We start from the raw sequence: 25,901 nt of genomic DNA on the forward strand, positions 1-25,901 counted from the left end.
GTAGATAGTGAAAAAATTTTTGTTTTGGTTATAGGTGGAGTTGGGCACGACTTTTACTGTTCGCCGCGGAACAACTTTTAAAAAAGCGGTTCGCGGCAATCGCTGCATAGCCGCCATTTTGTAACAAAAATAGTAATAAAAATATTTTTTCTATTCTGCAAGAGTTGCTCAATCCAATGATATATTAGTTATATACCTTACATCTCAAATGTCCTGTAAAAAAATAATGAAAAAAGCCTTGCTTTTTTGAGCATTTGGTAGATATAACCCCTTAACACACAAGTTCATTAAGCAGACAGTATGAGCAGTAGAGAGAGCGAAAAATAAGCGGACTGGAAATATGATACAGATTTGGAAAAAATATACCGCATCCCGACGGGAAAAGAGAAAAAAAAAGACTTGTTCGATCGATTCGTCTGTCAGTGTATGTCCACTGTCAGTCAGTGTATGTGTCTGTATCTGTCAGTGTATGTCCACTGCCTGTATTTTATTTGTTCAATGTGAAGTTCAAAAACAGGTAATTTGGGATTAGAGTCATTCTCGAGCTAGGATTTCTTAGGCAACGAAACAATTAACACAAAAATGTGGCATCTTTGCACAAACTGTTTTTCAAAATTTTCATAAAATCACATTTTGGTGATTTCATGCTTTGTAAGCAATCGTTCAAACCAAAGAATTGAAGTTTCATATTTTGATTTTGCAGATACATACATTGTTAGTTTCACTAGATCCAACAAAAGTACAATTGCGAGGATGAAGTTTCGTGAATGCTGTGGCACTGATTTCAACTTTAGCCAATTTTTGATATGAAAGAAATTTACAAAATATTTTGTAAATTTCTTGCATATCAAATTGCAACAGAACTAGTTCACGTTTTTCTTTCTCATATAGACTAGAATCTTCATTATAATCTTCAATTCTTTACGAAATTATTTTGCAAACATCATTCGAAACATTTCACACGGTAAGACTGTTTTCGCTGATTGTTTTCGACGTTTTTTGCGCAGATATTTGTGCATTTTGTTACATGAAAAAGCCATTTAGGAGGTCAAAAATAACAAATAAAATTAGTTGTATAGAAGTTGTTTTTTTAATTCAAAATGTTTCTTACGAGACAAAATTTCTACTACATGATATGTGAAAGTGCGGAACCTTTTTGCCCACAGAATCATTATCTTGTTGAAACGTGAGACATTTCAAACGCGTAAAACGGTAATGAAGCAAATGGACGACTTCGAGCCACTACTTGAATTTTCAAAAGCACAAGACTTGGGAATAGTTGATGCGTTTCCTGTGAAAACGCTATTTTATGTTGGCTTCACCATAGCAAACATATAATAGCGTTTTCACAGGGAACACATAAAATATTTCCCAGTCTTGTGCTTTTGAACAGTAGTTTGAACAGTTAATCTTCTCTATATAGTGTTTTTAATTTATTTTATATTTTAAGAATAACATTTTTCTATTTATTTTATAGTTAACTGGAGGAAGGTTTTTTGAAGTAGAATACTTCTCTCAGGAAGTTCGGCTACATAGGGATGTGAAATGAAAATCTAAAACCGAAAAAAGTGAAAAATATGTCCAATTTCAAATGCTAATAAATCGGTTAGTATTCGATAGATTTCCTTCGTTCTTGCAGCAATAGATTGGAAAATCTTCTAAGATTCTTCCCAAAATAAGATAATTGTAATTTTATTATTTACACTATTGTACTATTGAAAATAGTCAAGCCTTGTCAAAACGAAAAATTCGACCTCTGATTGGTCGTTATATGCTTGCTTCCCAAGCACGGTCGACAGGACCATATACCTTGCAATTGAAAACATGCTATTTGGCCTATATAAGAGCCTGCTTCAGCCGGAGCCGCTCATAATAGTTCTAGACAGCGACAACAGCAGTTGTCCTTCCTTAGCAGCAGCACTAGCCCTGTGGTTGGTCACCACGTCTCAGGAGCAGCGCGGTTTTTCTCAGCGTGTGTCGCCAGACAGCCATTATTCCCCCCGTGTTGGGGCAGCATGAAGATTGCCATCAGGAAATCCAATTTTGGAAATCAAAATGCCTTTTTGAAGGCAAATAAACAAGTCATTGAAAGTTTATAATTTTAGTCAACGCAAGCAAGTATTCTGTGTTGCATCCTAGCAATTCAAATTTGTCGCACCCGTCTAATTTACTGAATGTGAAATAGCTTCCACAGTGCATGTTGTCCGTGTATCTTAATTCCCCCAATGTTAGGGCAGCTCAAAGGTTGTAATTAGCAACCGATTTTGAACAGCAAAATGCTTTTTTGAAGGCAAATAAAAAATTATTGAAGGTTAATAATTTTCTGGCATCAACACAAGCAGACATTCTGTGCGGGATGCAATCAAATTCTGTTGTAGTTGTCTAATTTTCACTTTATTTAGTAAACCCCCCACTGTAGGGGCAGCGCAAAGGCTGCGATTAGCATAACCGACATTGAATAATTAACTGCCCTGTTAGTACGCATTCACAAAAGCAGTTAGTTCGACTATGCAGAGCTAATATGTAGTCGATTCAATCAATCAGCATAAACAGAATTTCGTCGTCTCCCAGCTACCAAGTTGCAACATGATGCAACACGCACCAGCGAGCTAACGAAATCGCTTGATGTTACAAACCGCAATAAGATGCGGGTTAAAACCGTCGCGTGTGTGAGAGCACCATCGGTGTTTATTCGCTGGATACACTATCTACTGTCTACTGAACGCAATAATCTGCTTACGTGCGACACGGGGAGGGGAACATTTTCTTCAACCAAGCTGCACAACACGACACAAAACATGTTATTTTGTTGCTTCAATGAGAGTGCTATCGGTCCGGCTCGACAAGAAATCATTTTTGTGCATCCGTGCTACGAAACTGAGGAAAAACTTTAGAAACTGAAAAAAGAGGTGGAGCTTATCAAATGATCGCTCTGAGCCGGAATGAAGTCACACATATTTTTCAAGTTATATCATTCCACCACGTACGTAAAATAATTCATTCCTATTTTCATCCCTATATAAGAGCCTGTTTTAGTCGAAGCCGCTCATAATAGTTCTGAACAGCGACGACAGCAGTCCTCCCTTAGCAGCAGCGAGAGCGAGCGGTGGGTACCATCGATAGCGGATAGCGGCCACAAATGTGGCATGGCTGCGGATAGCGTTGCAGTTGCTCAGCAGTTGGGCCAGCGTATAGCGGCCACAACTGTGGCATGGCTATGCATAGCGTAGCTGTTGCAGCGGGTATATCAGTATCGATAGTAGCAGGGTCAGCTGATGCAACGACACTCCCTTCACTAAAATGCGGTTTCAGTGTGGTAGCGGGAAGCATCAGCAGCAGGCTTGCATGAAGTGAATACATCAGCCAGCAACTTTCTCTAAGGCCTCTGCTATAGTAGACGCGAAAAGCGGCGCGAACCGATTCGCTCGGCCGTAGGTTGATGTACAGCTCTACTGATGGCTGTACATTAACCTACAGCTGAGCGAATCGGTTCGCGTCGCTTTTCGCGTCTATTATGGCAGAGGCCTAATGGGAAAGTTTTATCATTTTGTTCAGAAAAATATTATTGTCGGTAATATTACAGAGATGCGATTGCGTAAATCCGACTTTGAATTGAACAATTGTTCTTTTGAGAACAAATAAAACACTTATTTGAAGAGTTAATAGCTTTTGGTACCAATAGCAGTATAGTGACAGCCTCAGTGGTAGATGCAGATGCAGCCGGTACTTCCCTGAGGCCGATGTAAAGGTAAATGGGAGCAGCACGGCGAAACAGTTCGGGTTATACTTAGACGCGCCTCATTTTTCGTTGTTGATATTCCCCACATGAAACGACGCGCTTTCGTATGATAGCGGTGGTATTAGCGGTAGATGCATTTGCCAGCAAGCCGTGTCTAGTTTTCAATGTGAAAACACCTTTCTCACTGTGTTGACCGTGCGCCTTAGTCCTCACTATCAAGGTAACACAGAGATGTAAGATAAACACTACATCCTATGATAAATTGAACAATTGTCCTTATAAGGACAACAAATGAATTAATGAAGATTTAATTTTGAATTAGAATACTTCTCTCAGGAAGTTCGGCTACATAGGGATGTGAAATGAAAATCTAAAACAGAAAAAAGTGAGAAAAATTTCAAATGCTAATAAATCGGTTAGTTTTCGATGGATTTCCTTCGTTTTTGCAGCAATCGATTAGAAAATCTTCTAAGATTTCTACCAAATGCATGAAATTGCAATTTTATCATTCGAACTATTGTACTATTAAAAACTCTTAAGCCTTGTAAAAACACAAAATTCGACCTCTGATTGGTCGTTATACCGCGCTTTCCCAAGCACGGTCGGCAGAGTTATGGACCTAGTAAATTGGGAATGCATCATTTGGCCTATATAAGAGCTTCATCAGGTAATAAACAAACATTTCATCGGATATTAAATTGAACAACTGAAATTTGAAGAACACAAATGATTATTTGAAAAGTTAATATTTTCTCGTTTTGCGCTATAATCCAAAGTTAATTATCTTCGTCTACATGCATACTTTGATTATTATTACGTGTTTGCGTCGCTTAGTGTTTGGCTACGGTCATGCAGAACGCAAATAACGGCGCGATGCGATTCGGCAAGACGAAATCTGTTGAAATGTATAGCTCTACTTCGCCTTAAAAAGAGCTGTACATTTCACCACGGTAAGGCGAATCGCATCGCGCCGGCATTCGCGTTCTGCATAACCGTAGCCTTTGTTCCGTTCCCGTTTAATGATGTCGTATTATATGTGCATATTACAATTCGGCAGCACTTCAACGTCTCATTTGCACAAAATTTAAAAATATTCAATGAACTTCATTCAAAATATCAGACAAAAAGAAATTACAATACTACCAACTGACACGCAAGCAGCCGGGTTATCTTTCTTGTAAAAGTATTCTACTTCAACCTTGCGGTTGTGGCTTTGCATACAACCTTCTTGTGATTTTTTTCAATTCAAACGGAAAAGTTATCCTCTGGAAGAAAATCACAGAAAACATGAGAATTCCCGGAAAAAAATTTACGATGTATTTTGTGGTCAAAACAGTTAATGGACAATACTTTTTATTGTAACCATAAAAAACATGGTTTTTTTACTGTAAGCTTGCGAACGTTTGTTGTTATTACCATGTTTTAACAATGTTTTTTGTTGTTGAATCTACCACCAACAATAATTTTACCATGAAAAACATCGTCAGTGACTTCTAAATGTATGGGGAAAGTGCCTGAAACAATGCTGTTACGATACATAACAACCGCCCTTTTTCATGGTAAAAATGGCAAAAACAATGTTTTTTATTGTTCTGAACAATGATATTTAATGTAAAATTGATGTAGTTACAATAAAAAACATGGTTAAATTATGGTAAAACTATGTACAATTACAGCAACTTTTGAGGTTTTTTTGATGTTATTTTTTTTCGGGTTCTCACATCATTTTTATTCATTATTCTGCTCAATGTTTTATGCGTTAAAAATCGTTAATTTCAAAACACGGTAAATGTACCTGTACCGCTGTAAACAGTTTCAGTGTATCTCATGTAAAACTCCGCTTATTTCGATTTCACGTGTTCGGTGCAAGAAGCAACACGAACAAAGCCCGTTCCAGTGCGAATAACGACCATTCGACGGCGCAAATTTAAAGGTCACATCTCAGCTGTTCACTGGAAACAGACTAGGCACGGAAGGACTTCTGCCACCACTCTTTCCACTTTCCGGAATCAACTGGACTCGAAACGACAATTTGCGCGCCAATTTATGAATGAATACTGGATTTCATTCATAATCATCCACCGTTTGGCCTTAGTTTGCCAACGTCCGTTCCGGTGCGAGCACCTACTCTAGAGATACTTAAGGGCTTTACAACGAAACCGCGGTGCACGATGTCCGTCAGTCAGGAAACGATCGAGATGATCACGGCCGCCATCAAGAGTGGAGCCAACATTGGAGCAGGAACATTGGTCCGTTCGAAGCTGACCAATCGTCTAGTTTGGCAAAACAGCGAGCATGACGAAAATGACCCGTACAAGGAATATCTCCGAATCATCGGTGCCACGCAGTGCCAACCAGGAGCGGCAACGGGTGGACGTATTGCCTTGGGTGAACTGCATGCTCCCAATCAAGTGTTGTCAACTAAGGCTGGCACCGGTTTTTCTGAGGAGAAGCACGTTTTGGGAATCCGTAAAAATAACAGTAAGCATGACAAGGAAAACTGGCAAGCCCACTGGGAAATTCTAAAGAAAGCCGGGAAGTATTGCAGCTTCTGCAAAAGCAATAAAGAAATTCGGTGAGTTTTTTCTGTTTCATTTTTCAACGGAATAATTGTTTTATAGTATGATTTTTGCATAATTTCAGTGATGTTTATTTGTCTCACAATCTGAAGAGTCCGGACGGTGACGTAACATGTCCGATTTTGCTTGAGTGCGTGTGCCAGTGTTGTGGCAAGCGGGGTCACACGATGTAAGTACGACACCATTTTGTGAAACTAGTTTCTAAGCCAGTTATCAGAAAGGATCTACATCAAGGGATTCTGTTCTAGACCTTAGGAAAGCCTTAGATTGAAATGGTGTTTTGACAGAAAGTTATCTCTCGACTTATTTGATATTTTTGATTTTACTCGTTTGATTTTATTTCTTTGATTTTATCTCGATCATGACCTGAAAAAAATGTCCTAAAGTTTGTGACATATTAAAATACCTGTTACACATATGAATTAAACATCTGTTCTGAAATTCCAATATTCGAAACGTCATGTCAGTGTTTTTTTGGCAAATCCGTTGCACGATCAATTTCTGTTTTTTTTTATTTTTTTAGCGCATACTGTCCGGAAAATAAAACAGGAACCAGCATCCTCAAGATGATTAACCGTCATAATCGAATCTAGGCGCGTGAGTTGAAGAAGAACCAATCCTACCTAATCATATTTTCAATAATTTGACGTCACCTAATTTTTAAGTCGAACGTTTGACTTTTGACCACTCTCTTATATGTTATTTATTTCATATATTTATTGCCTAATTTATTCAACATACTCAAACCATTTGTTACTCAAATTTCTCAAAACTTTTGAACATTTTTCAAATGTTTGTCGTATGAAAATGTTTGCACTTATATTTCATTTTCTTTTTTAATGCTTGCAGCGACCAATAGAATAAGATAAAAGATGTTTGACCTTAATATAAATGACATTAGAGACAACTCGAACAGTAGTTGGTTTGAAATAGTTTTGCTTTTATTTTACCCAACACCAACTATACCGGTAAACAGATTTAGCCAGGAAATCGGGCACTCTGTGAACATATCCGAACAGACCGAGTGACTAAATCTAGGACTGGTATTGTGTGGCAATCGTTCCGCCTTCTTGTACTCCTCGTGTAACGTGTCCGTTTCATCCGTTGGGTCATCGCTTGTCGAGGGGGTAAAGAGAATATGCAACAGCTCCCCAAGTATGCCACTTGATTGGCCAAACTTTGCCTCTGCAGATTCACAGATGGTCCTCAGCAGGCAGTGGCGTCCGTTAAATCCTTTGCTGGTGGATGTTAAAAATTAATAGCATTAAATAGTTATAATTCAAACCTGTTGGAACTCACTGATCAGCAATTGCTTCCAGCGTTCGGTATATTGTCCACCTTGCGCGGTAAACCCAATTATCACCGTCTGACTGTTCGTCGTTTACATCAGCTTGGTTCCAATACGGATCAGGATTCAACTGCACGAAATTTCTTCTTTGTGGTGCTTGTAGCTGCTGCTGTTCTTCCGGTAGTTGAAAAAGATCGTCTTCATCACGACGAAGAAACTGCGGAACCCAGTGGGACGAATTCCAGGGTAGAAAATATACCGCCTTGAAGACATACCCGACCGTGACGGATTCCAGCACAATGTCTACCGGAATACCAAAACCGGCTACAAGCTGGTGGCGCGTTGGGTTTCCTCGGGGAAATATAAGGTATCTCTTTTGGCGCGAGTGGTCAGCATTTTCCGGAGGAGATTGAACTGCATAGACGGAAAGTGTTGCGATTCCAACAAGAACTTGTAGCGCGTTCATGTTGCACTGGCGAAGATTGGCGAGAATTGAATGACCGCAAGATGAACATGTGCATATTCTTTTATTTCAATTAACACGTGCAGAGATGCCAGTGCATGTACCGTTTGCAGATGGCTTAACCCTTTAATTCCAGAATTTTAAGTGTCATGTTGTGAGTTCAGAAATTAGTAACAGGATTTGTGTTAATATTTTGCGTTTTTGGTTTTCAAACAGCATCAATTAAAAAAACCTGTTGGTGCTGAATTTATTAGAACCATCGACGGGTGGGATCGAATGGGATAAAATATGCAAAGAATTTCGCATAAAAAAACGTTGGTTTTCTACGCTGACAAGGGTCTCAAATTGGCACGCCTGTAGTAAGGTATTCATCATGGCAATTGCACCTCAAATAGGAACAGTGTTAATTCTACTCGTAGTGATGGTTGGTTTAGCGAACCTTTCGAAATTGCAGCTTCACGATAGGCGGCAACGCGCCTTACAGTTTCCACTGGGAACCTCCAACGGAGTAAGTATCAAATGATATTGTATCCAATCTGCCGCACTGCTACATGTTGTGTTACAGTTTTTGATAGCAATTGCAATTCCGCTGGAGGTACCGGGAAGAAACATTTATTTATCGCATAATTTCGAGATGAATTATGGTTTACCGACGATGCCTTTTCAATATCGTTTGTGGTACACATTGTTTAAGAATTCTGCATACAATGTTACGGAAGCTGTCAGAAGAAAGCGTAGGATGGTAGAAACTCCCAAGTTCAGCCGAAGGTTTTTGTACGAACTCATTGCCGAGAGAATGGATATGTAAGTGAGTCACATAGTGATGTTTAGTTGCAATTTTACATTTTCATCTCGTGTCAGGTATGGGTATAACGGCACAGGATGTATCCATAAAGCTATCTGTGAAACGTGGGAATCCCCGGTTCATGATTATAACGGAGTGTTTGGAGATGTTACTCATATTGTATTCAGGTAATAGATAATGACGAAACTAGTAATCTGGTAGTTTTAGCTCTCTTCCAATTTTAGTCCGTCGTCATCGGAAGATGAAAATATTCCTCGCTCATACTACGAAGCAGAAAACGACGGTAGCGGTGCAGACTGCTCTAAGTATGAACAGTATTGTCCAGTGGGAATTTTTGAGCTGATTTCGAATGTCGAATATGAATAAATTTAAGGAAATTTTTAAAAGAATTTATTAACACTAATGTTAACATTCATATGTAGTGAAGAAAATAAATTGTGAATCGACAGTCATTTATATAAAGTACTCACAATTAAAGTCAGATAAATGAAAAAAATACCGATGACTCATTTTGTGCATTATCTTAATAATAAACCATTAGGCGAATGTCGAAAATGTAGGTGCTCCACCAAACATGTTGGTTTAAAAAAGTGTTCTGCCTTTCAGGGGATCTGGAAAGCTGACAGAAGAATGTTCTTTGAGGTTGAGTTTTTGTATTAAAAAATCACAAGAAGGTTGTATGCAAAGCCACGACCGCAAGGTTGAAGTAGAATACTTTTACCAGAAAGATAACCCGGCTGCTTGCGTGTCAGTCATTTTTTATAGTAAATAAACGTTGACCGTTCATTGGCAGTATTGTAATTTCTTTTTGTCTGATATTTTGAATGAAGTTCATTGAATATTTTTAAATTTTGTGCAAATGAGAAGTTGAAGTGCTGCCGCATTGTAATATGCACATTTAATACGACATCATTAAACGGGAACGGAACAAAGGCTACGGTTATGCAGAACGCGAATGCCGGCGCGATGCGATTCGCCTTAGCGTGGTGAAATGTACAGCTCTTTTTAAAGCGAAGTAGAGCTATACATTTCAACAGATTTCGTCTTGCCGAATCGCATCGCGCCGTTATTTGCGTTCTGCATGATCGTTGCCAAACACTAAGCGACGCAAACACGTAATAATAATCAGAGTATGCATGTAGATGAAGATAATTAACTTTGGATTATAGCGCAAAACGAGAAAATATTAACTCTTCAAATAATCGTTTGTGTTCTTCAAATTTAAGTTGTTCAATTTAATATCCGATGAAATGTTTGTTTATTATCTGATGAAGCTCTTATATAGGCCAAATGATGCATTCCCAATTTACTAGGTCCATAACTCTGCCGACCGTGCTTGGGAAAGCGCGGTATGACGACCAATCAGAGGTCGAATTTTGTGTTTTGACAAGGCTTAAGAGTTTTCAATAGTACAATAGTTCGAATGATAAAATTGCAATTTCATGCATTTGGTAGGAATCTTAGAAGATTTTCTAATCAAATGCTGCAGAAACGAAGGAAATCCATCGAAAACTAACCGATTTATTAGCATTTGATATTTTTCTCACTTTTTTCAGTCATAGATTTTCATTTCACATCCCTATGTAGCCGAACTTCCAGAGAGAAGTACAGTCAGGTTTTTTACGCGGGGGATACGTATCTCGTAAAAAAAACCGCGTTATTTCGAAAATCCGCGTAAAAAAAAACGCGCTAATTCAAAAATCCGCGTAAAAAAAACCGCGTTAATTCAAAAATCCGCGTAAAAAAAACACGTTTTTTTTAAAATCCGCGTAAAGTAGTCCAGCAAGAAGGGCTTTAGAAAAAAGCCCAAGACACTCTAGAACCAGTGTTTAATACAGTATTTAATTGTCCTCTTTGACGGTCATTCCGGAACTTTCGGTGGGCGGAGAGAATTTTTTGGACTAAGTCTTTTACTAGATAAACACTTAAACGTTTCTGGTTCCAAACCCACGTTAATTCGGAAATTCGTGAAAATTTTTTTGAATTAGCGCGGTATCGCGTAAAAAAAAAATCGCGTTAATTCAAAAATCCGCGTAAAAAAACCGCGTAATTCAAAAATCCGCGTAAAAAAACCGCGTTAATTCAAAAATCCGCGTAAAAAAACCGCGTAAAAAAAACCTGACTGTATTCTTATTCAAAATTAAATCTTCATTAATTCATTTGTTGTCCTTATAAGGACAATTGTTCAATTTATAATAGGATGTAGTGTTTATCTTACATCTCTGTGTTACCTTGATAGTGAGGACTAAGGCGCACGGTCAACACAATGAGAAAGGTGTTTTCACATTGAAAACTAGACACGGCTACACTGAAGGAAGTGTTGGCAAATGCATCTACCGCTAATACCACCGCTATCATACGAAAGCGCGTCGTTTCATGTGGGGAATATCAACAACGAAAAATGACGCGCGTCTAAGCATAACCCGAACTGTTTCGCCGTGCTGCTCCCATTTACCTTTACATCGGCCTCAGGGAAGTACCGGCTGCATCTGCATCTACCGCTGAGGCTGTCACTATACTGCTATTGGTACCAAAAGCTATTAACTCTTCAAATAAGTGTTTTATTTGTTCTCAAAAGAACAATTGTTCAATTCAAAATCGGATTTACGCAATCGCATCTCTGTAATATTACCGACAATAATATTCTTCTGAACAAAATGATACAACTTTCCCATTAGGCCTCTGCCATAATAGACGCGAAAAGCGACACGAACCGATTCGCTCGGCTGTAGGTTAATGTACAGCCATCAGTAGAGCTGTACATTAACCTACGGCCGAGCGAATCGGTTCGCGCCGCTTTTCGCGTCTACTATGGCATAGGCATTAAAGAAAGTTGCTGGCTGATGTATTCACTTCATGCAAGCCTACTGCTGATGCTTCCCGTTACCACACTGAAACAGTATTTAGTGAAGGGAGTGTCGTTGCATCAGCTGACCCTGCTACTATCGATGCTGATATACCCGCTGCAACAGCTACGCTATGCATAGCCATGCCACAGTTGTGGCCGCTATACGCTGGCCCAACTGCTGAGCAACTGCAACGCTATCCGTAGCCATGCCACAGTTGTGGCCGCCATTGGTATCCGCTGTACCTGCATCTGCTGGCCCAGCTGCTATCGATGGTGAGATCCGCTGAAACTGCTACGCTTATCCGCAGCCATGCCACAGTTGTGGCCGCTATCCGCTATCGATGGTACCCACTGCTCGCTCCCGCTGCTGCTAAGGGAGGACTGCTGTCGTCGCTGTTGAGAACTATTATGAGCGGCTTCGACTAAAACAGGCTCTTATATAGGGATGAAAATAGGAATGAATTATTTTTCGTACGTGGTGGAATGATATAACTTGAAAAATATGTGTGACTTCATTCCGGCTCAGAGCGATCATTTGATAAGCTCCACCTCTTTTTTCAGTTTCTAAAGTTTTTCCTCAGTTTCGTAGCACGGATGCACAAAAATGATTTCTTGTCGAGCCGGACCGACAGTAGCATTGGGCGATACGACGGAGAGTATCGATACTTCAGTATCGATACCCGAAGAACCAAGAGTATCGAGATACTCAAAATATCGGTCAAAAAATATCGATACCAGAAGTATCGATACTATAGCTGAGATCATTTTTTGAATTTTTGATAAATACATTTACTCAGGGTGGCCACTTTACCGGAAAAACGGGAAAAACGGGAAAAGCGGGAAAAAGCCGGGAATTTTAAATCACCGGGGAAAAAAATACGGGAAAATCGGGAAATTAGGCTTCACGCCGGGAAAATCATCCTCCTTCATGTCTGCCGCTTTATTTGTTCAACAGTTTCTGAGGAAATGTCAACATGAGACCCTGTTTTTTTTTATGTTTACCTAACTGGCATGATTCTGCCGGATAGGGGGAAGCTGGTTGTTGGTTTCAGTTAAAGTCGACAGCGGCTTCGCAGCAAGATCTGCGTCAAATAAAATCAGGCTTGATCAGGTGGATAAATTTACTGTTCCGTAACATATATTGTCAGATTTTAAAGAAGTCAAAAAGTTATCAGCGTCGCGGGAGGCGTATTGAAACTTCTTGTGAATAGTGTTCGACATCGCATCGGGGAGAATCCGATCAAAAGTCAAATATGACCGGAAACTTCGAGTCTCGATTTTATTTCGAACCGGACCGGAACGGAGCTACCCGGTTTGTACTTCCGATTTTTGGTATGATTTTAACCACAAGCAGCAAAAAGCAGCAAAAAAAAATTTTTCATTCTGTGTTGGACCTTTTGACTACTTGATTTTGTTGGGGGAAGACGCCACCTTGAAGAGCTATTTGTTAAAGATTTCTCCGATTTTTTCTATATCAAAAACAAAAAGTAGCTAAAATATTTTTTTTTTCAAATTGTTTATTCAGAGTGTCAGTTGAATTTATTTTACGGACCATGAGAAAATTTCTTATACATTACATTGACCCCAGCTCGAAAATTTTAAAGTCCCAGGATCGAAGTTTTTCGAAAAAAAAAAATTGTTTTGAAATAACAGATCTCAACGTTTCATGCATTTTGCAAAATGCATCTAGACAGTTTCATGTGCATTTTTTTCATTGGTCACTCTGAGGCTCTTCTTCCCAAAATCCGCTTGAAGTTTTGCCTGAGGACATTTTTCTAGAAGACAAAAACTCCTTGCCCCAACTCTTGAATTTATCCCACGCATTTCATTGGCATCCTGTTACAGAAGCACTGCAAGCTCGAGAGAAGGTTGACAGAGAAAGATGCAGAAGGAAGCAAAAAAGCGCGAGAAGGCAAAGATTGTCAACGATTTGGAGATAAAGAGGGCGAAAATTGTGCAGCAGATCACCATGAAGGTACTTGCTAAAGTCGACAAACAGCTAAACACGATGAAGGAGGAATGTTTTTCATAGTTTTGTAACACTATTTTTGCAAGGCACAAATAAGCATGTGAAAATTGATTTTTTTCTCATATGTTTTAAAAATAAAACACCGGGAAATTTCACTAAATATCATCGGGAAAACCGGGAAAAAAACCGGGAAATTGAAAATTGATATTGAGTGGCCACCCTGAATTTACTGAAAACCAGTATTCGATTCAGTGATTCGCGAAAATACAGCAAAACCATTTGCTGAACAGAAAACAGTAAATGAATGGTTGCTGGAATCCAGCAAAAGAATTGATATGTCAAAAAATTTACGTCAAGCTGTCATTAGTAAAACGCGCCAAATCGCTGTGCAGCTGGTACGGGATCATCGCTAAGCTCCTGATAGCGAATATGGGATCATAGCTGAGTCCTTGTTGGGCTAGATGAACTTAAAAGTTAAAATGATAATCATACATCTCTAGTTCAACAGTAATTTGCCTATGATCCGATGGGCGGATGGAATCGGGTGCCTGACGAAAACATGGTTCCCTTCACACCAAAAATTCTCTTTATGGTTCAGCAAAGTACATTGCTGAAAGTGTATCAGCAAATCACTTGTTTACTGAATCACAGCATTTTTTTTTTCAAAAGTTTACTGTAATTCAGTTCCACAGTTTACTGAATTTCGTTCAGTAATTTTATTTTTGCTGTAAACCAGTATTTCATTGATAAATTTACTGAAAACCAGTAATCGATTCAGTGATTCGCAAAAATACAGCAAATCTATTTGCTGAACAGAAAACAGTAAATGAATGTTTGCTGGAATCCAGCGAAAGAATTGATATGTCAAAATATTTTACGTCAAGCTGACATTAGTAAAACGCGCCAAATCGCTGTGCAGCTGGTACGGGATCATCTCTAAGCTCCTGATAGCGGATATGGGACCATAGCTAAGTCACTGTTGGGCTAGATGAACTTAAAGGTTGAAATGATAATCATACATCTCTAGTTCAACAGTAATTTGGCTATGATCCGATGGGCGGATGGAAGCTGGTGCCTGAGGGAAACATGGTTCCCTTGAACTAACTGGTTAATCAGTAAATTGATTTATGCTTTGCTGAATGTACAGCAAATTGTCATAGCTGACAATCAGCAATTTGTATTTGTTTTACTGAACATGCAGCAAACGACCTGTCATTTTTATGCAATTGAGCATTACTGAATAATCAGCAAATTTCATTTTGCTGAACAGATTGCTGGAAACACAGCACACCAAAAATCAGCAAAATTTTGCTGGTTTCCAGCAATGAAAATTTGGTGTGTTGAATTAAGTGGTTAACCAGCAAATTGATTTATGCTTTGCTGAATGAACAACAAATTGTCATAGCTGACAACCAGCAAGTTGTATTATGTTTTACCGAACATGCAGCAAACGACCTGTCACTTTTATGCAATTGAGCATTACTGAATAATTAGCAAATTTCATTTTGCTGAACAGATTGCTGGAAGCACAGCACACCAAAAATCAGCAAAATTTTGGTGGTTTCCAGCAATGAAAATTTGATGTGCCGACTTTTTGTTGTTTTTCTGGTATCTATCCGCATTCTCTAGAGCAGCATGAATCAAATGACTTCACAAACAAATACATACAGGTAATGCAGAAATTCTGAGCTTTGGCAAACAAATGAATTAAACAACTTATATCTTCAAGATTTGTATTCACTGGCCCAATGGGCTGTGAAGCTCCCGTCTTATTTGTATAAATTATTGACACACTTCCATATTAATTGATGAGGAAGTTGATGACATAAAAAAGTTAGATATGTCAGCGAAAATTAGATAGTGAAGTCTACCGCTGAATTTTTCTAACTAATAAATATTGCAATTTTTTTTTTCACTTGTACTCTAACTTGTGTCGACGGAAAGCATGAGTTAGTTTCCGCTTGCAAATATTCGATCTGAACAGTGTAACCAGAAAACTTATATTTGTTTTTAAAATACAGTCAAATTTCGCTCGTTGGGCTATTTTTAGTTGGGCTCCGTTTTAGTTGGGCTCCCGCTCGTTGGGTTATAGCCCAACTAAATCGAAGCCAAACATCATTTCTGATAACGTTGAATTTCGTTTGAGGGGTTTGTGGATGCATTTTAACGCAGAAAGTAGAATTAATTGAAATAAAAACAAATGAAGCTCCTTAATAATGCAACGTAGAGCTATGCCTATTCTTGAAAGTATTTGAGAACACGTTATTATTGAGCACTCCTTTTTGGCTTTAAATGTGTGGCTTAAGTAAAACAAATTTCGAATTTGGCCCTATGCTGCGTTTGGCTCAGATTTTGACAGTTCGTTTGGCTCAGAACATTCTCTCTATCTATTTCTCCATCTAAAGCCTGTAGTACACTCTTTGTCTAATGGTCAAATTTTTGACCTTCTGACATAATGGTCAAATTTATTTGACATCATGGTTGTTGTTTGCCCGTGTTTGCCTCATGTTAAAATTGGAGAGTGACAAATAATTATCTTCGACCAAATTTTTATCTGTCAAAAAGTGCCAAATATTTGACGCTTGGTCAAAGAGTGTAATACAGGCTTAAGTTTTGCTAGTGCAAATAGACTTGTGCGATACTTATACTGACAGGGGCAGCTTTTCAGTGGTTCCAGCTCGTATCAACTAGCTGGCATCTCCATCCGATTTGCTTTGCTTTATCGCAGCCAACATCGCAGCGGTTCTACGATGTGTGGGCTCCACTGACGCTGACAGACAGCATAACATAGCGTATCAAAAGTGGCGGTGATCTCGTGTACACATTGAGATGTTAGCCCTTGTAACATGTCAGCTAGCTGGTCCGTATGCATAAAAGAATATCGATACAAATATCGCGGTCTTCAGTATCGATACGGTTGAGTATCGGACGCTTGTGTATCGATCCAAAAAATCGAAATATCGTCTCAAAAGTATCGATATTTCCGATACCGATACAATATCGCCCATTGCTAACCGACAGCACTCTCATTGAAGCAACAAAATAACATGTTTTGTGTCGTGTTGTGCAGCTTGGTTGAAGAAAATGTTCCCGTCCCCGTGTCGCATGTAAGCAGATTATTGCGTTCAGTAGACAGTAGATAGTGTATCCAGCGAATAAACACCGATGGTGCTCTCACACACGCAACGGTTTTAACCCGTATCTTATTGCGGTTTGTAACATCAAGCGATTTCGTTTGCTCGCTGTTGCGTGTTGCATCATGTTACAACTTGGCAGCTGGGAGACGACGAAATTCTGTTTATAGTCGCATAGTCTGCATAGTCGAACTAACTGCTTTTGTGAATGCGTACTAACAGGGCAGTTAATTATTCAATGTCGGTTATGCTGATCGCAGCCTTTGCGCTGCCCCTACAGTGGGGGGTTTACTAAATAAAGTGAAAATTAGACAACTACAACAGACTTTGATTGCATCCCGCACAGAATGTCTGCTTGTGTTGATGCCAGAAAATTATTAACCTTCAATTTTTCTTTATTAGCCTTGAAAAAAGCATGTTGCGGTTCAAAATCGGTTGCCAATTACAACCTTTGAGCTGCCCTAACATTGGGGGAATTAAGATACACGGACAACATGCACTGTGGAAGCTATTTCACATTCAGTAAATGAGACGGGTGCGACAAATTTGAATTGCTAGGATGCAACACAGAATGCTTGCTTGCGTTGACAAAAATTATTAACTTTCAATGACTTGTTTATTTGCCTTAAAAAAGGCATTTTGATTTCCGAAATTGGATTTCCTGATGGCAATCATCATGCTTCCCCAACACGGGGGGAACAATGGCTGTCTGGCGACACACGCTGAGAAAAACCGCGCTGCTCCTGAGACGTGGTGACCAACCACAGGGCTAGCGCTGCTGCTAAGGAAGGACGACTGCTGTTGTCGTTGTCTAGAACTGTTATGAGCGGCTCCGGCTGAAACAGGCTCTTATATAGGCCAAATAGCATGTTTTCAATTGCAAGGTATATGATCCTGTCGACCGTGCTTGGGAAGCAAGCATATAACGACCAATCAGAGGTCGAATTTTTCGTTTTGACAAGGCTGGACTATTTTCAATAGTACAATGGTGTGAATAATAAAATTACAATTATCTTATTTTGGGAAGAATCTTAGAAGATTTTCCAATCTATTGCTGCAAGAACGAAGGAAATCCATCGAATACTAACCGATTTATTAGCATTTGAAATTGGACATATTTTTCACTTTTTTCGGTTTTAGATTTTCATTTCACATCCCTATGTAGCCGAACTTCCTGAGAGAAGTATTCTACTTCAAAAATTATTCCGAAAAAAACAGAGAAAATGCAACTTAAAAAACAATAAATATTCCAGCGAGAGCTGTCAGAGTTATATTATAAATCTCGAGCCAGCGAAGCAGAAAGCATTAAAGGTCGAATAGAAACGAGGGCACCAAAATGGCACAAATTAACGTTCAAATTCATTCAAACATTGAATTTATTTTTACCATCAAAATACGCTTAGAGTCGAACAAAATCTAGTAAAATTAGTAAGTTCATCAGTCTTTTTAATTACATAAATATTTCGCTACTTCTTCATTGCTTGCCGCAGCTGATCGTGCGCAACGGTCATTTGGTTGGTAATCGGATCGTGAATACCGGTGAATACATCCAATATCGTATTTTTGCACTCGTGATAAATCTGATGGCAGGGAGCACCCTCCCGCCCCAACTGTTCAGCCTGGTAGTACTCGTTGTCACTATGCTCCGAAACGGGCTCCGATGTAGTTGAAGGTCTAAGTTACATGTACTTAGTTACTTAAAGAGAATCTCTTTTTTTACTGATTTAATACTCACGTGAAAACAATGTGGAACAACTCGGAAAACACGCCGCCCGTGTGGGTAAACTCCGCTGCGGCTGCTTCGCAAATACTCCGCAGCATACAAGTCCGACCTCCGAAACCATAGTTTTCACCCATCTTTTCCAGCACCTTGTAGGTCGTCCAGCGGGAATTCTCAGTTTGATAACCGTCTTCATGCGAAGGGGGCGTTGAGGCCGGTGGTGCAAACCATTCGTTAGCTTCCTGAAATCGTTTCTCATCTTCCTCATCGCGCCAATAGTTGTCGTCTCCGTCATCGAAATCATCGTCCTCTGCGTCATACTCGTCATTCTCGTTCGGAAGCACCGGATCGGGCAACTGTTCCGTTTCAATTTTGACATCCGTCACCGTGTAATTCTCAAAGTGCTGCCCTGCCTTCAGTGATTTCGCTTCTCGTTTCTCCAGCGAACGTCGAGTATCGTTCCAACCGTCCCAATAGATTGGTCTAAGATTATCCACTTCGGTCGGTAGGAAATACTGTGCCTTGATGACCCACCCAAACGTGAGCGATTCTTGCGCCGCAAGCGGTACACCAATACCGGAAATCAGCTGATGACGCGTTGGTGAGGTTGGCGGAACGATCAAGATTGGCCTGCCCCATAGAAAGAAACGACCTTCTTCGGTTGCATTCTTGCTGGCAGTTGCTAGTTGTGGCAATGCAACGCATAGTACAAAAACTAGATAACGGAAATTCAAATTCCACACTCTATACATTGTTGGGAGTATTTTATGTTTGCGTAAACTGTATAAGCAGCACTAGTTTGAACTGTCAACTGATTGAAAATAAGCTACCGGTGTTCAAATATGCCCACCGAGGCAGATTCGTGACTGATTCCCTGACTGACGTGACGGGAAGATGGGATGCCGTACAGAACAGATTATCGTGTCTGTGTCCAATTAGCACCCCCAAATTGATTTACATTTTTAGGGGATAAGCAGCTTGGAAGTGTTACCTCTGTATTTTTTTTGGGCCAAGGTACTTTCACTTTAGAAACTGTCCCAATTATTGTTTTTTTTTTGATTCAGATGTTCAGCTGAGGTCGTCGTCATCAGGCGCTATTCTAAAAATATGGAATTTGTGTTCACTGTAAATTTTTTCTTTAGTGTTTGTTTCTTTTCGTTATTCTGAAATAAAGCTTTTTAGTCTTTTGTGGACTACAGGGGGATTGACCGTAATTCTACAGGATATATCGCTAATCAGGGCTCATTTTTCAAATATTTTTGCTTTGGTTTTTTCTATCCTCTAGAAATGCTTTTTCCCTATTCAGAGTTCAATTTGAGATACTTTTCTGGGATCATTTTTGCCTTTCTCCTAGAAAGGTATAGCAATCACTTGCAAAACCGAGAGTATAAAAGTGCTCCAAAGGGCCGAATGGCATATATCACTCGACTCAGCTCGACGAGCTGAGCATTTTCTGTATGTGTGTGTGTGTATGTGCAGATTTTTATTCTCACTCACTTTCCTCAGAGATGGCTGGACCGATTTTTATGAAATTAATTGCAAATGAAAGGTCTTATTGTCCCATAAGACCCTATTAAATTTTATCGTAATCGGATTTTTAGTTTGGAGGTTATGTATCAAAATGTAAAAATCATCAAATATCATTATCTCAAAAACTACACAACAGATTCGAACAAAATTGATTTCAAACGAACGGGCTACCCGAAATACTCTTATGTTCTGAATTTTTTGAAGATTTAACTTGTGGTTCAAAAGTTATGTAAAGAAACGTGTTCTGAAGACTGTTTAATCTCACTCATGTTTCTCAGAGATGGCTGGACCGATTTTCATAAAATCAGTGTCAAATGGAAGGTCTAGTTGCCCCATAAGACCCTATTGATTTGTTTTGCAATCGGACTATTACTTTGCCTGTTATGTTTAAAAATGTGAAATCCAGCTATGAAAAGGAACATATTCCGAAGACTACTTGGACCCTCTCACTTTTCTCAGAGATGGCTCACCCGATTTCCACAAAATTAGTTTCAAATAATAAGTCTAGCTGCCTCATAACACCCTATTGAATTTTACTGTAATCGAACTGTAACTTCGTCTGTAATGTACCGAAATGTGAAAATCACGAAACTTTAATATCTCAGAAACTACACATCCGATTTGATCAATATTATTATCAGATGAGCGGGCTAGTTAAGGGTGAACTGATGAATTATGATTGAACACGTGGTTTCAAAATTTGGCTGCCCTATGAGTTCCCATTTCATTTGTTTATAATCGAACTTAAGCAACCGTTATGTATTAAATTGTTAATAAAACAACGAAAGTCTATTATCTCAAATATTACATGACTTACTTGAACATAACTTGTGTCATACGAACGAGTCATCTCTCAAACTTACAAATAACAAACTTCATAACAATTTGATATGTGGCTCAAAAGTTATGGAAGGAAAAGAAATTCAAAGACTATTTAAAACTATACCTGCTTTGATCGATATATGTGGCCTCAACATAATTTAAATGTGGTATCGTACTATTTGAACTTTCCAAATTTATTGATTCCTTGCAATGTGCTTAAAGTCTGCAAATACACGACGAATCGGCCATAGCATAAGATCAAAGTCAAAAGACAAATCGTTTGAAATGATTGGTTTTATCGAAATGACAACATCCTCGACTTTTGTCTTCTGTACATCGCCTTAATTCTGAATATATTCATATTGGGTGGTATTCGGTCATTTTCGGCAGATTTTATGAGATCATTTTGGAGGTATTTAGTTATTTTCCTATAAGTTGCCATTTAGCAACTCAAAATGATGCCTGAGTTCAACTGTTAGCTCATTGCATCATTCTGGTTCCAGAGATACTCATTTTGGATGATATTTGGTTATTTTAAGCTGTTTTTCACAAACTGGAAGTCGCCATCTTGGATTTCAAAATGGTTTTTAAGATAACTTCTGTCCTCTGAGCGTCATTCTGGTTGAAGAAACACCCATATTGGGTGTTATTCGATCATTTTTGGCTGTTTCTCAGGAACCGGAAGTCGCCAACCTAGAATCCAAAATGGGGTCTGTGGTCGATTTCAGCTGCTGTGTATCATTCTAGATCTGGAGATACTCATGTTAGACGGAAATTGGCCATTTTTGGCTGTTTTCCAGAAACCAGAAGTTGCCATCCTACAATTCATAATGGTGTCTGAGGTCACCTTTTAGCTCTTTGTAACATTCTGGCCCCGGAGATACTCATATTGGGTGGTATTTGGTCACTTTGGGCTGTTTTTCAGAAACCGAAAGTCGTCATTTTGGACTTTAAAATTACCTGCGAAATCAATTTCTGTCTTCTGGGCGTAATTCTGGTTCCGAAAACATCCATATTGAATGGTATTTGGTCATTTCCGCCTGTTTGCCAGACACTGGAAGTCACCATCCTAAAACTCAAGATTGTGTCTGTGATCAATTTTTAGCTTCTGTCCATCTTTCTGGTTCCCGAGATACTCATATTTAATAGGAATCGTTTATTTCAGGCTGTTTTCCAGAAACCGGAAGTTGCCATCTCACAATTCAAAATGTTGTCTGAAGTCGATTTGTGGCTCCAGTGGATCATTACGATTCCGGAAATACCCATATTGGGTGGTATATGGTCGTTTGCCGCTGTTTTTCCGAAACCGGAAGTCGCCATTTTGGATTTCATAATGGCTTTTGGAGACGATTTCTGGATTTTGAACGTCATAATGGTTAAAGAAACATTCATATTGTGTGGTATTTGGTCAATTTCAGCTTTTTTTCAGAACCCGGAAGCCGTCATCTTTGAATTCAAAATGGTATCTGTGGTCGATTTTAGCTCCTGTGTATCATTCTAGATCCGGATATTATTATATTGGGTGGAAATCGGCCATTTTAGGCTGTTTTCCAGAAACCGGAAGTTGCCATCTTACAATCCAAAATGTAGCCTGAGGTCGATAATTGAACATATTTGTTACCACTGAAAACATTCACCTGCCAAACTGTTTCCATCTAGTTGATTAGTTCGCGAGATGTGCAAAAGTCTGTGCAGAAATTTGTGCAGAAACATGTGCTTTCAGAAGAGAGAGGCGCGTCGAACCATTATGGACATATTTGTTACCTCTAAAAACATTCACATATCAAATTTGGTTGTATTTTCTTGATTGGTTCTTGAGCTTTGCGAAATTTGTGTTTCATTAGAAGAGGGAGAGGGGTGTCAAATCATTATGCACATATTTGTTACCCCTCAAAACATCCACATGCCAAATTCGGTTTCATTTGCTTGGGTTGTTCTTGAGTTGTGCAGAAATTTATTCTTCATTTGCATGGGAACCCTCCCTTTCAGAAGAGGGATGGTTTTTTAAATAATCCTTTATCGGCACCAAAAACCCCTACATACAAATTTTCACGTCGATCGGTTCGGTAGTTTTCGAGCCTATATGGATCAGACAGACAAACAGACCGGCTTGCATTTTTATGTGTATAGATTACAACATCAATATTTTAGAACCTAAAGATTGAATATACATTTATTGGATTGAAGCGTTCATGTAAATCTATTTTTACAAATGAAAGTTTGAATAAGAAAGGCTGGGTCTGACCGCTAGGTGGATTAATTTAGATTTTTTTGGTTCATTTCACTTAAAGGCTTTTTTGCAACCCTGATCTGAATCTTCGAAATTTTTCTGCTTTGCCTGGAACGTTTGAAGCGTTTTTCCGCAATTTCAACATTGAACTTTGACTTTCGTTTTTGACATCTAGGAGCGTTGTTTACAATATTAAACCAAATTTGAGTTTATTTTCTTGTTTAGTCTTTTTTGGCTTTCAGAAGCGATTTTTTACAAATCTAAAATTAAATTATTATATCTTTTTTCCTGACTTAATTTCTAGAATTATTTTTTTTCTTAATTCGAAGAAATTTCAAATCATTGAATTGTTTTACATTTTATAGTATTGAGCATTTCTCGAAATTCTGTTTTTAATTTGGGAACCTTTGTCTGATTTAACCTCTAGAAATGTTTTTTTCACCACTCTAAGCTTGATATAGAATCACTTTCTTTCGTGCCAAATAAACAGAACAGCGTGAGACACCTTCAATATGCGATTGTAAATCGCAATTAAGATTATCAAAAGTGCTGCTACAAAAATATAAATAAAAAAAAAAAACAAAAATCTAAAACACGTGCAACTGTGAACACCGAAGCAAAACCTATCACCGAGACTCTTTCTGTTGATTTTTTCCATTCGACCCAGATAGAGGAGCTGCTAATTGGTTAACTAACAAGTATCAAGCAAATGTGTACAACATGAATATATTGGAATCGAAAGTACTGTGTGTATTGAATTATGATTATGCGGTTCAGGGGAATTTACGAAAAAGTACTCTTAATAAATCTTGACAAAACATCAACCGAACAGGACGTGGTTCTACGCACTGCGAGTGAGTAAAGTTCACATGGTGACACGATTCTTGGTGAGACAGTCTGATTCGAGTTTACCCATTGAAGTGCTGGTCAGCATGAAATTGCGAAATGATCAAAATTTCACTTCTGCTTCTGGTGCTCTCGTATGATTTTCGGTTGACCCTGAGCGAAGAACGAACATCGCCTGCTGAGTCCAGAGTTTTGCAACGCGAAAAAAGGATAGTGTACACCTACAACAGCGCCACAGGTGTAAGTGAAGTGTAACGTTTACCATCGAAATGCTAACCATCGTGTTTTAGATTTTGTGTGCCCTGTCGATTCCGTTAGTAATCCCTGGGAGAAACATTTTTGTTTCGTACAATTTTGAAATGAACTATAACATGCCAACGGACTCGACGGATTACACCCAGGGTGCTCTGAAACGAGTTGATACACCGGAAATATACACTCGAGCCCTGAACGAAAAAACTGTGCGGAGAAGGGCTGCAACATTCACACGCAAAAAAGCCTACCGGTCAATAGAGATTCAACTGAACAAGTGAGTTTTTTGGCTAATTTGTATGAGAAAAAAGCAAAGTAGTAATAAAATTTCCTCAAACCAGAATGGGTCTCAATGGTAAGCGATGTGTTTTGCGGGCGATTTGCGAAGCATCGGACCGACCAATGTACGAGCACAACGGCATCCTGGGTGATCTACTTCAAATATTGCTAACGTAAGTAGTAACGATGCTGGCTTGTTTAGCAAGGTTTAGCTAATCACCGAATTTGTTGCAGCCCATCGCATTCCGAAGACGAGAGTTTACCGCTGGAGTTCTACCGTGCGGAACAATTGGGGTATCAGCATGACTGCAGCAAGTACCGTCGGCACTGTCCCAGAAGCATACTCGACATGATAAGTGTTTTGTTCTAGGCTGGTAGGTGTTAACTACAGCGCAGAAAATTTTTGTGCAAAAATTTCTCTAATGAAGCAAAGAAGAAACCACTTCCAAATACAGGTATACAGTACACAACAAACATTGTTCCTTTCGATTTAAATGCAAAATATAAGTTGTTCCCTTTCACAATTTTCTGGATGTTAGTTATTTTGCTCTCGATTTTTTTTTTCTTTCCTAGATTTTTTAGTGCATTCATTCTTGTTATAGTCTGTTTTATTATTCTTTGTTGTGGCGTACAAGTTGTTTGCTAAATTTTTCTTCCACAAAATTCATTTGACACGGCACAATACAAAAAAAAGTTTTACGGCGCCAGTTAATTCTAGTGTCTTATTTGGACGTGGGACTACGTCTTTGTTTTCTATACTGGTATGCATTCTGTTAAATTGGAAATAAAGCTGGCTAATGTTGCGTCAGGTTTCAAACGATAATATCAGCATAACCACATGATGGATAACGATAGCCAATATGTTGTTAAATAGATAAAATTTTGAACAATTTTGTAATACGCTACTTATCATTATTTTTTCATTGCAAACCGGTAAAAATCGATAAAAAAGTGTCAAGGACAAATTTACGCGAACAATGAACCAATCACATGTGCGCATTCCTAGCACAGACGACATGAACAGACACCAACCATTCCTTGTGATATTCTTTGTATCAATATCCAAAAAATCCCGTCCCAATAGGTCAATTTATGTTTGCTTCCATGAACCTAGACTAATTTGATGTCTCGAAGGTAAAGGTTTTTCGAAAAGTTTGAAACAACCCCTTTTCTGTAACACTTCTTAACCTGCTGTTAGAGCGTAACAGAAACTGGTGTCTTGAAAGAAAACATGCTGGTAAAAGCAACAGTACCGTAGAGTATACGAGGAGCAAATCGCCGCTCGATTCTCGTCGTCTATCATTGCAGCGGGCACGACTTCTATTCACGTGCAATCAAAACTACAATGCTGCTACTGATGATGATTGAAAGTTTATCTCATGAATATGATTAGAGTA

General features: G+C 38.9%; 5 protein-coding genes across 6 annotated transcripts; 3 read left to right on the forward strand and 2 right to left on the reverse strand.

Moving 5' to 3' along the window:
• Positions 1-5,616: 5,616 nt before the first annotated feature.
• LOC129730874 (uncharacterized) lies at positions 5,617-7,209 on the forward strand. Its single transcript, XM_055690465.1, has 3 exons — positions 5,617-6,314; positions 6,383-6,487; positions 6,842-7,209. The coding sequence occupies exons 1-3, from the start codon at positions 5,911-5,913 to the stop codon at positions 6,909-6,911; spliced, it is 579 nt and encodes a 192-aa protein (XP_055546440.1). The 5' UTR covers positions 5,617-5,910; the 3' UTR covers positions 6,912-7,209.
• A 55-nt stretch (positions 7,210-7,264) lies between these two features.
• Positions 7,265-8,072, reverse strand: LOC129729186 (uncharacterized). Its single transcript, XM_055687677.1, has 2 exons — positions 7,618-8,072; positions 7,265-7,556 (listed from the first exon to the last, which is right to left on the reverse strand). Exons 1-2 carry the CDS (start codon positions 8,070-8,072, stop codon positions 7,265-7,267), a joined length of 747 nt encoding a protein of 248 aa, XP_055543652.1.
• Positions 8,073-8,447: 375 nt separating this feature from the next.
• LOC129732622 (uncharacterized) lies at positions 8,448-9,275 on the forward strand. The gene is made up of 4 exons (XM_055693640.1): positions 8,448-8,577; positions 8,635-8,873; positions 8,931-9,041; positions 9,099-9,275. The coding sequence occupies exons 1-4, from the start codon at positions 8,491-8,493 to the stop codon at positions 9,238-9,240; spliced, it is 579 nt and encodes a 192-aa protein (XP_055549615.1). The 5' UTR covers positions 8,448-8,490; the 3' UTR covers positions 9,241-9,275.
• An 8,960-nt stretch (positions 9,276-18,235) lies between these two features.
• Positions 18,236-19,385, reverse strand: LOC129731430 (uncharacterized). Its single transcript, XM_055691425.1, has 2 exons — positions 18,561-19,385; positions 18,236-18,499 (listed from the first exon to the last, which is right to left on the reverse strand). The coding sequence occupies exons 1-2, from the start codon at positions 19,295-19,297 to the stop codon at positions 18,292-18,294; spliced, it is 945 nt and encodes a 314-aa protein (XP_055547400.1). The 5' UTR covers positions 19,298-19,385; the 3' UTR covers positions 18,236-18,291.
• A 4,498-nt stretch (positions 19,386-23,883) lies between these two features.
• On the forward strand, positions 23,884-24,969 carry LOC129731362 (uncharacterized). Of its 2 annotated transcripts, XM_055691269.1 has the most exons (5): positions 23,928-23,981; positions 24,049-24,213; positions 24,264-24,502; positions 24,567-24,677; positions 24,739-24,969. In XM_055691269.1, exons 2-5 carry the CDS (start codon positions 24,073-24,075, stop codon positions 24,872-24,874), a joined length of 627 nt encoding a protein of 208 aa, XP_055547244.1. In that variant the 5' UTR covers positions 23,928-23,981; positions 24,049-24,072; the 3' UTR covers positions 24,875-24,969. The 2 variants fall into 2 exon arrangements, with proteins under 2 accessions (XP_055547243.1, XP_055547244.1); XM_055691268.1 differs by having other exon boundaries at positions 23,884-24,213.
• The last annotated feature ends 932 nt before the right edge of the window (positions 24,970-25,901 follow it).

The sequence above is a fragment of the Wyeomyia smithii genome, chromosome 3 (genome assembly GCF_029784165.1).
Source record: "Wyeomyia smithii strain HCP4-BCI-WySm-NY-G18 chromosome 3, ASM2978416v1, whole genome shotgun sequence".
Classification (NCBI taxonomy): domain Eukaryota; kingdom Metazoa; phylum Arthropoda; class Insecta; order Diptera; family Culicidae; genus Wyeomyia; species Wyeomyia smithii.

What these genes read in the sequence shown, in the direction of transcription:
- LOC129731362 (XM_055691268.1), top strand. Translation starts at nt 24,073, where the DNA reads ATGATCAAAATTTCACTTCTGCTTCTGGTGCTCTCGTATGATTTTCGG. An exon ending in CCTACAACAGCGCCACAGGT is followed by an intron (nt 24,214 to 24,263) that starts GTAAGTGAAGTG and finishes ATCGTGTTTTAG; the next exon opens with ATTTTGTGTGCCCTGTCGAT. An exon ending in CTACTTCAAATATTGCTAAC is followed by an intron (nt 24,678 to 24,738) that starts GTAAGTAGTAAC and finishes AATTTGTTGCAG; the next exon opens with CCCATCGCATTCCGAAGACG.
- LOC129731430 (XM_055691425.1), bottom strand. Translation starts at nt 19,297, where the DNA reads ATGTATAGAGTGTGGAATTTGAATTTCCGTTATCTAGTTTTTGTACTA. An exon ending in TTGTTCCACATTGTTTTCAC is followed by an intron (nt 18,500 to 18,560) that starts GTGAGTATTAAA and finishes CATGTAACTTAG; the next exon opens with ACCTTCAACTACATCGGAGC.
- LOC129730874 (XM_055690465.1), top strand. Translation starts at nt 5,911, where the DNA reads ATGTCCGTCAGTCAGGAAACGATCGAGATGATCACGGCCGCCATCAAG. An exon ending in AAAAGCAATAAAGAAATTCG is followed by an intron (nt 6,315 to 6,382) that starts GTGAGTTTTTTC and finishes GCATAATTTCAG; the next exon opens with TGATGTTTATTTGTCTCACA. An exon ending in GGCAAGCGGGGTCACACGAT is followed by an intron (nt 6,488 to 6,841) that starts GTAAGTACGACA and finishes TTATTTTTTTAG; the next exon opens with CGCATACTGTCCGGAAAATA.
- LOC129732622 (XM_055693640.1), top strand. Translation starts at nt 8,491, where the DNA reads ATGGTTGGTTTAGCGAACCTTTCGAAATTGCAGCTTCACGATAGGCGG. An exon ending in ATTGCCGAGAGAATGGATAT is followed by an intron (nt 8,874 to 8,930) that starts GTAAGTGAGTCA and finishes ATCTCGTGTCAG; the next exon opens with GTATGGGTATAACGGCACAG. An exon ending in GTTACTCATATTGTATTCAG is followed by an intron (nt 9,042 to 9,098) that starts GTAATAGATAAT and finishes TTCCAATTTTAG; the next exon opens with TCCGTCGTCATCGGAAGATG.
- LOC129729186 (XM_055687677.1), bottom strand. Translation starts at nt 8,072, where the DNA reads ATGAACGCGCTACAAGTTCTTGTTGGAATCGCAACACTTTCCGTCTAT. An exon ending in CTGGAAGCAATTGCTGATCA is followed by an intron (nt 7,557 to 7,617) that starts GTGAGTTCCAAC and finishes AACATCCACCAG; the next exon opens with CAAAGGATTTAACGGACGCC.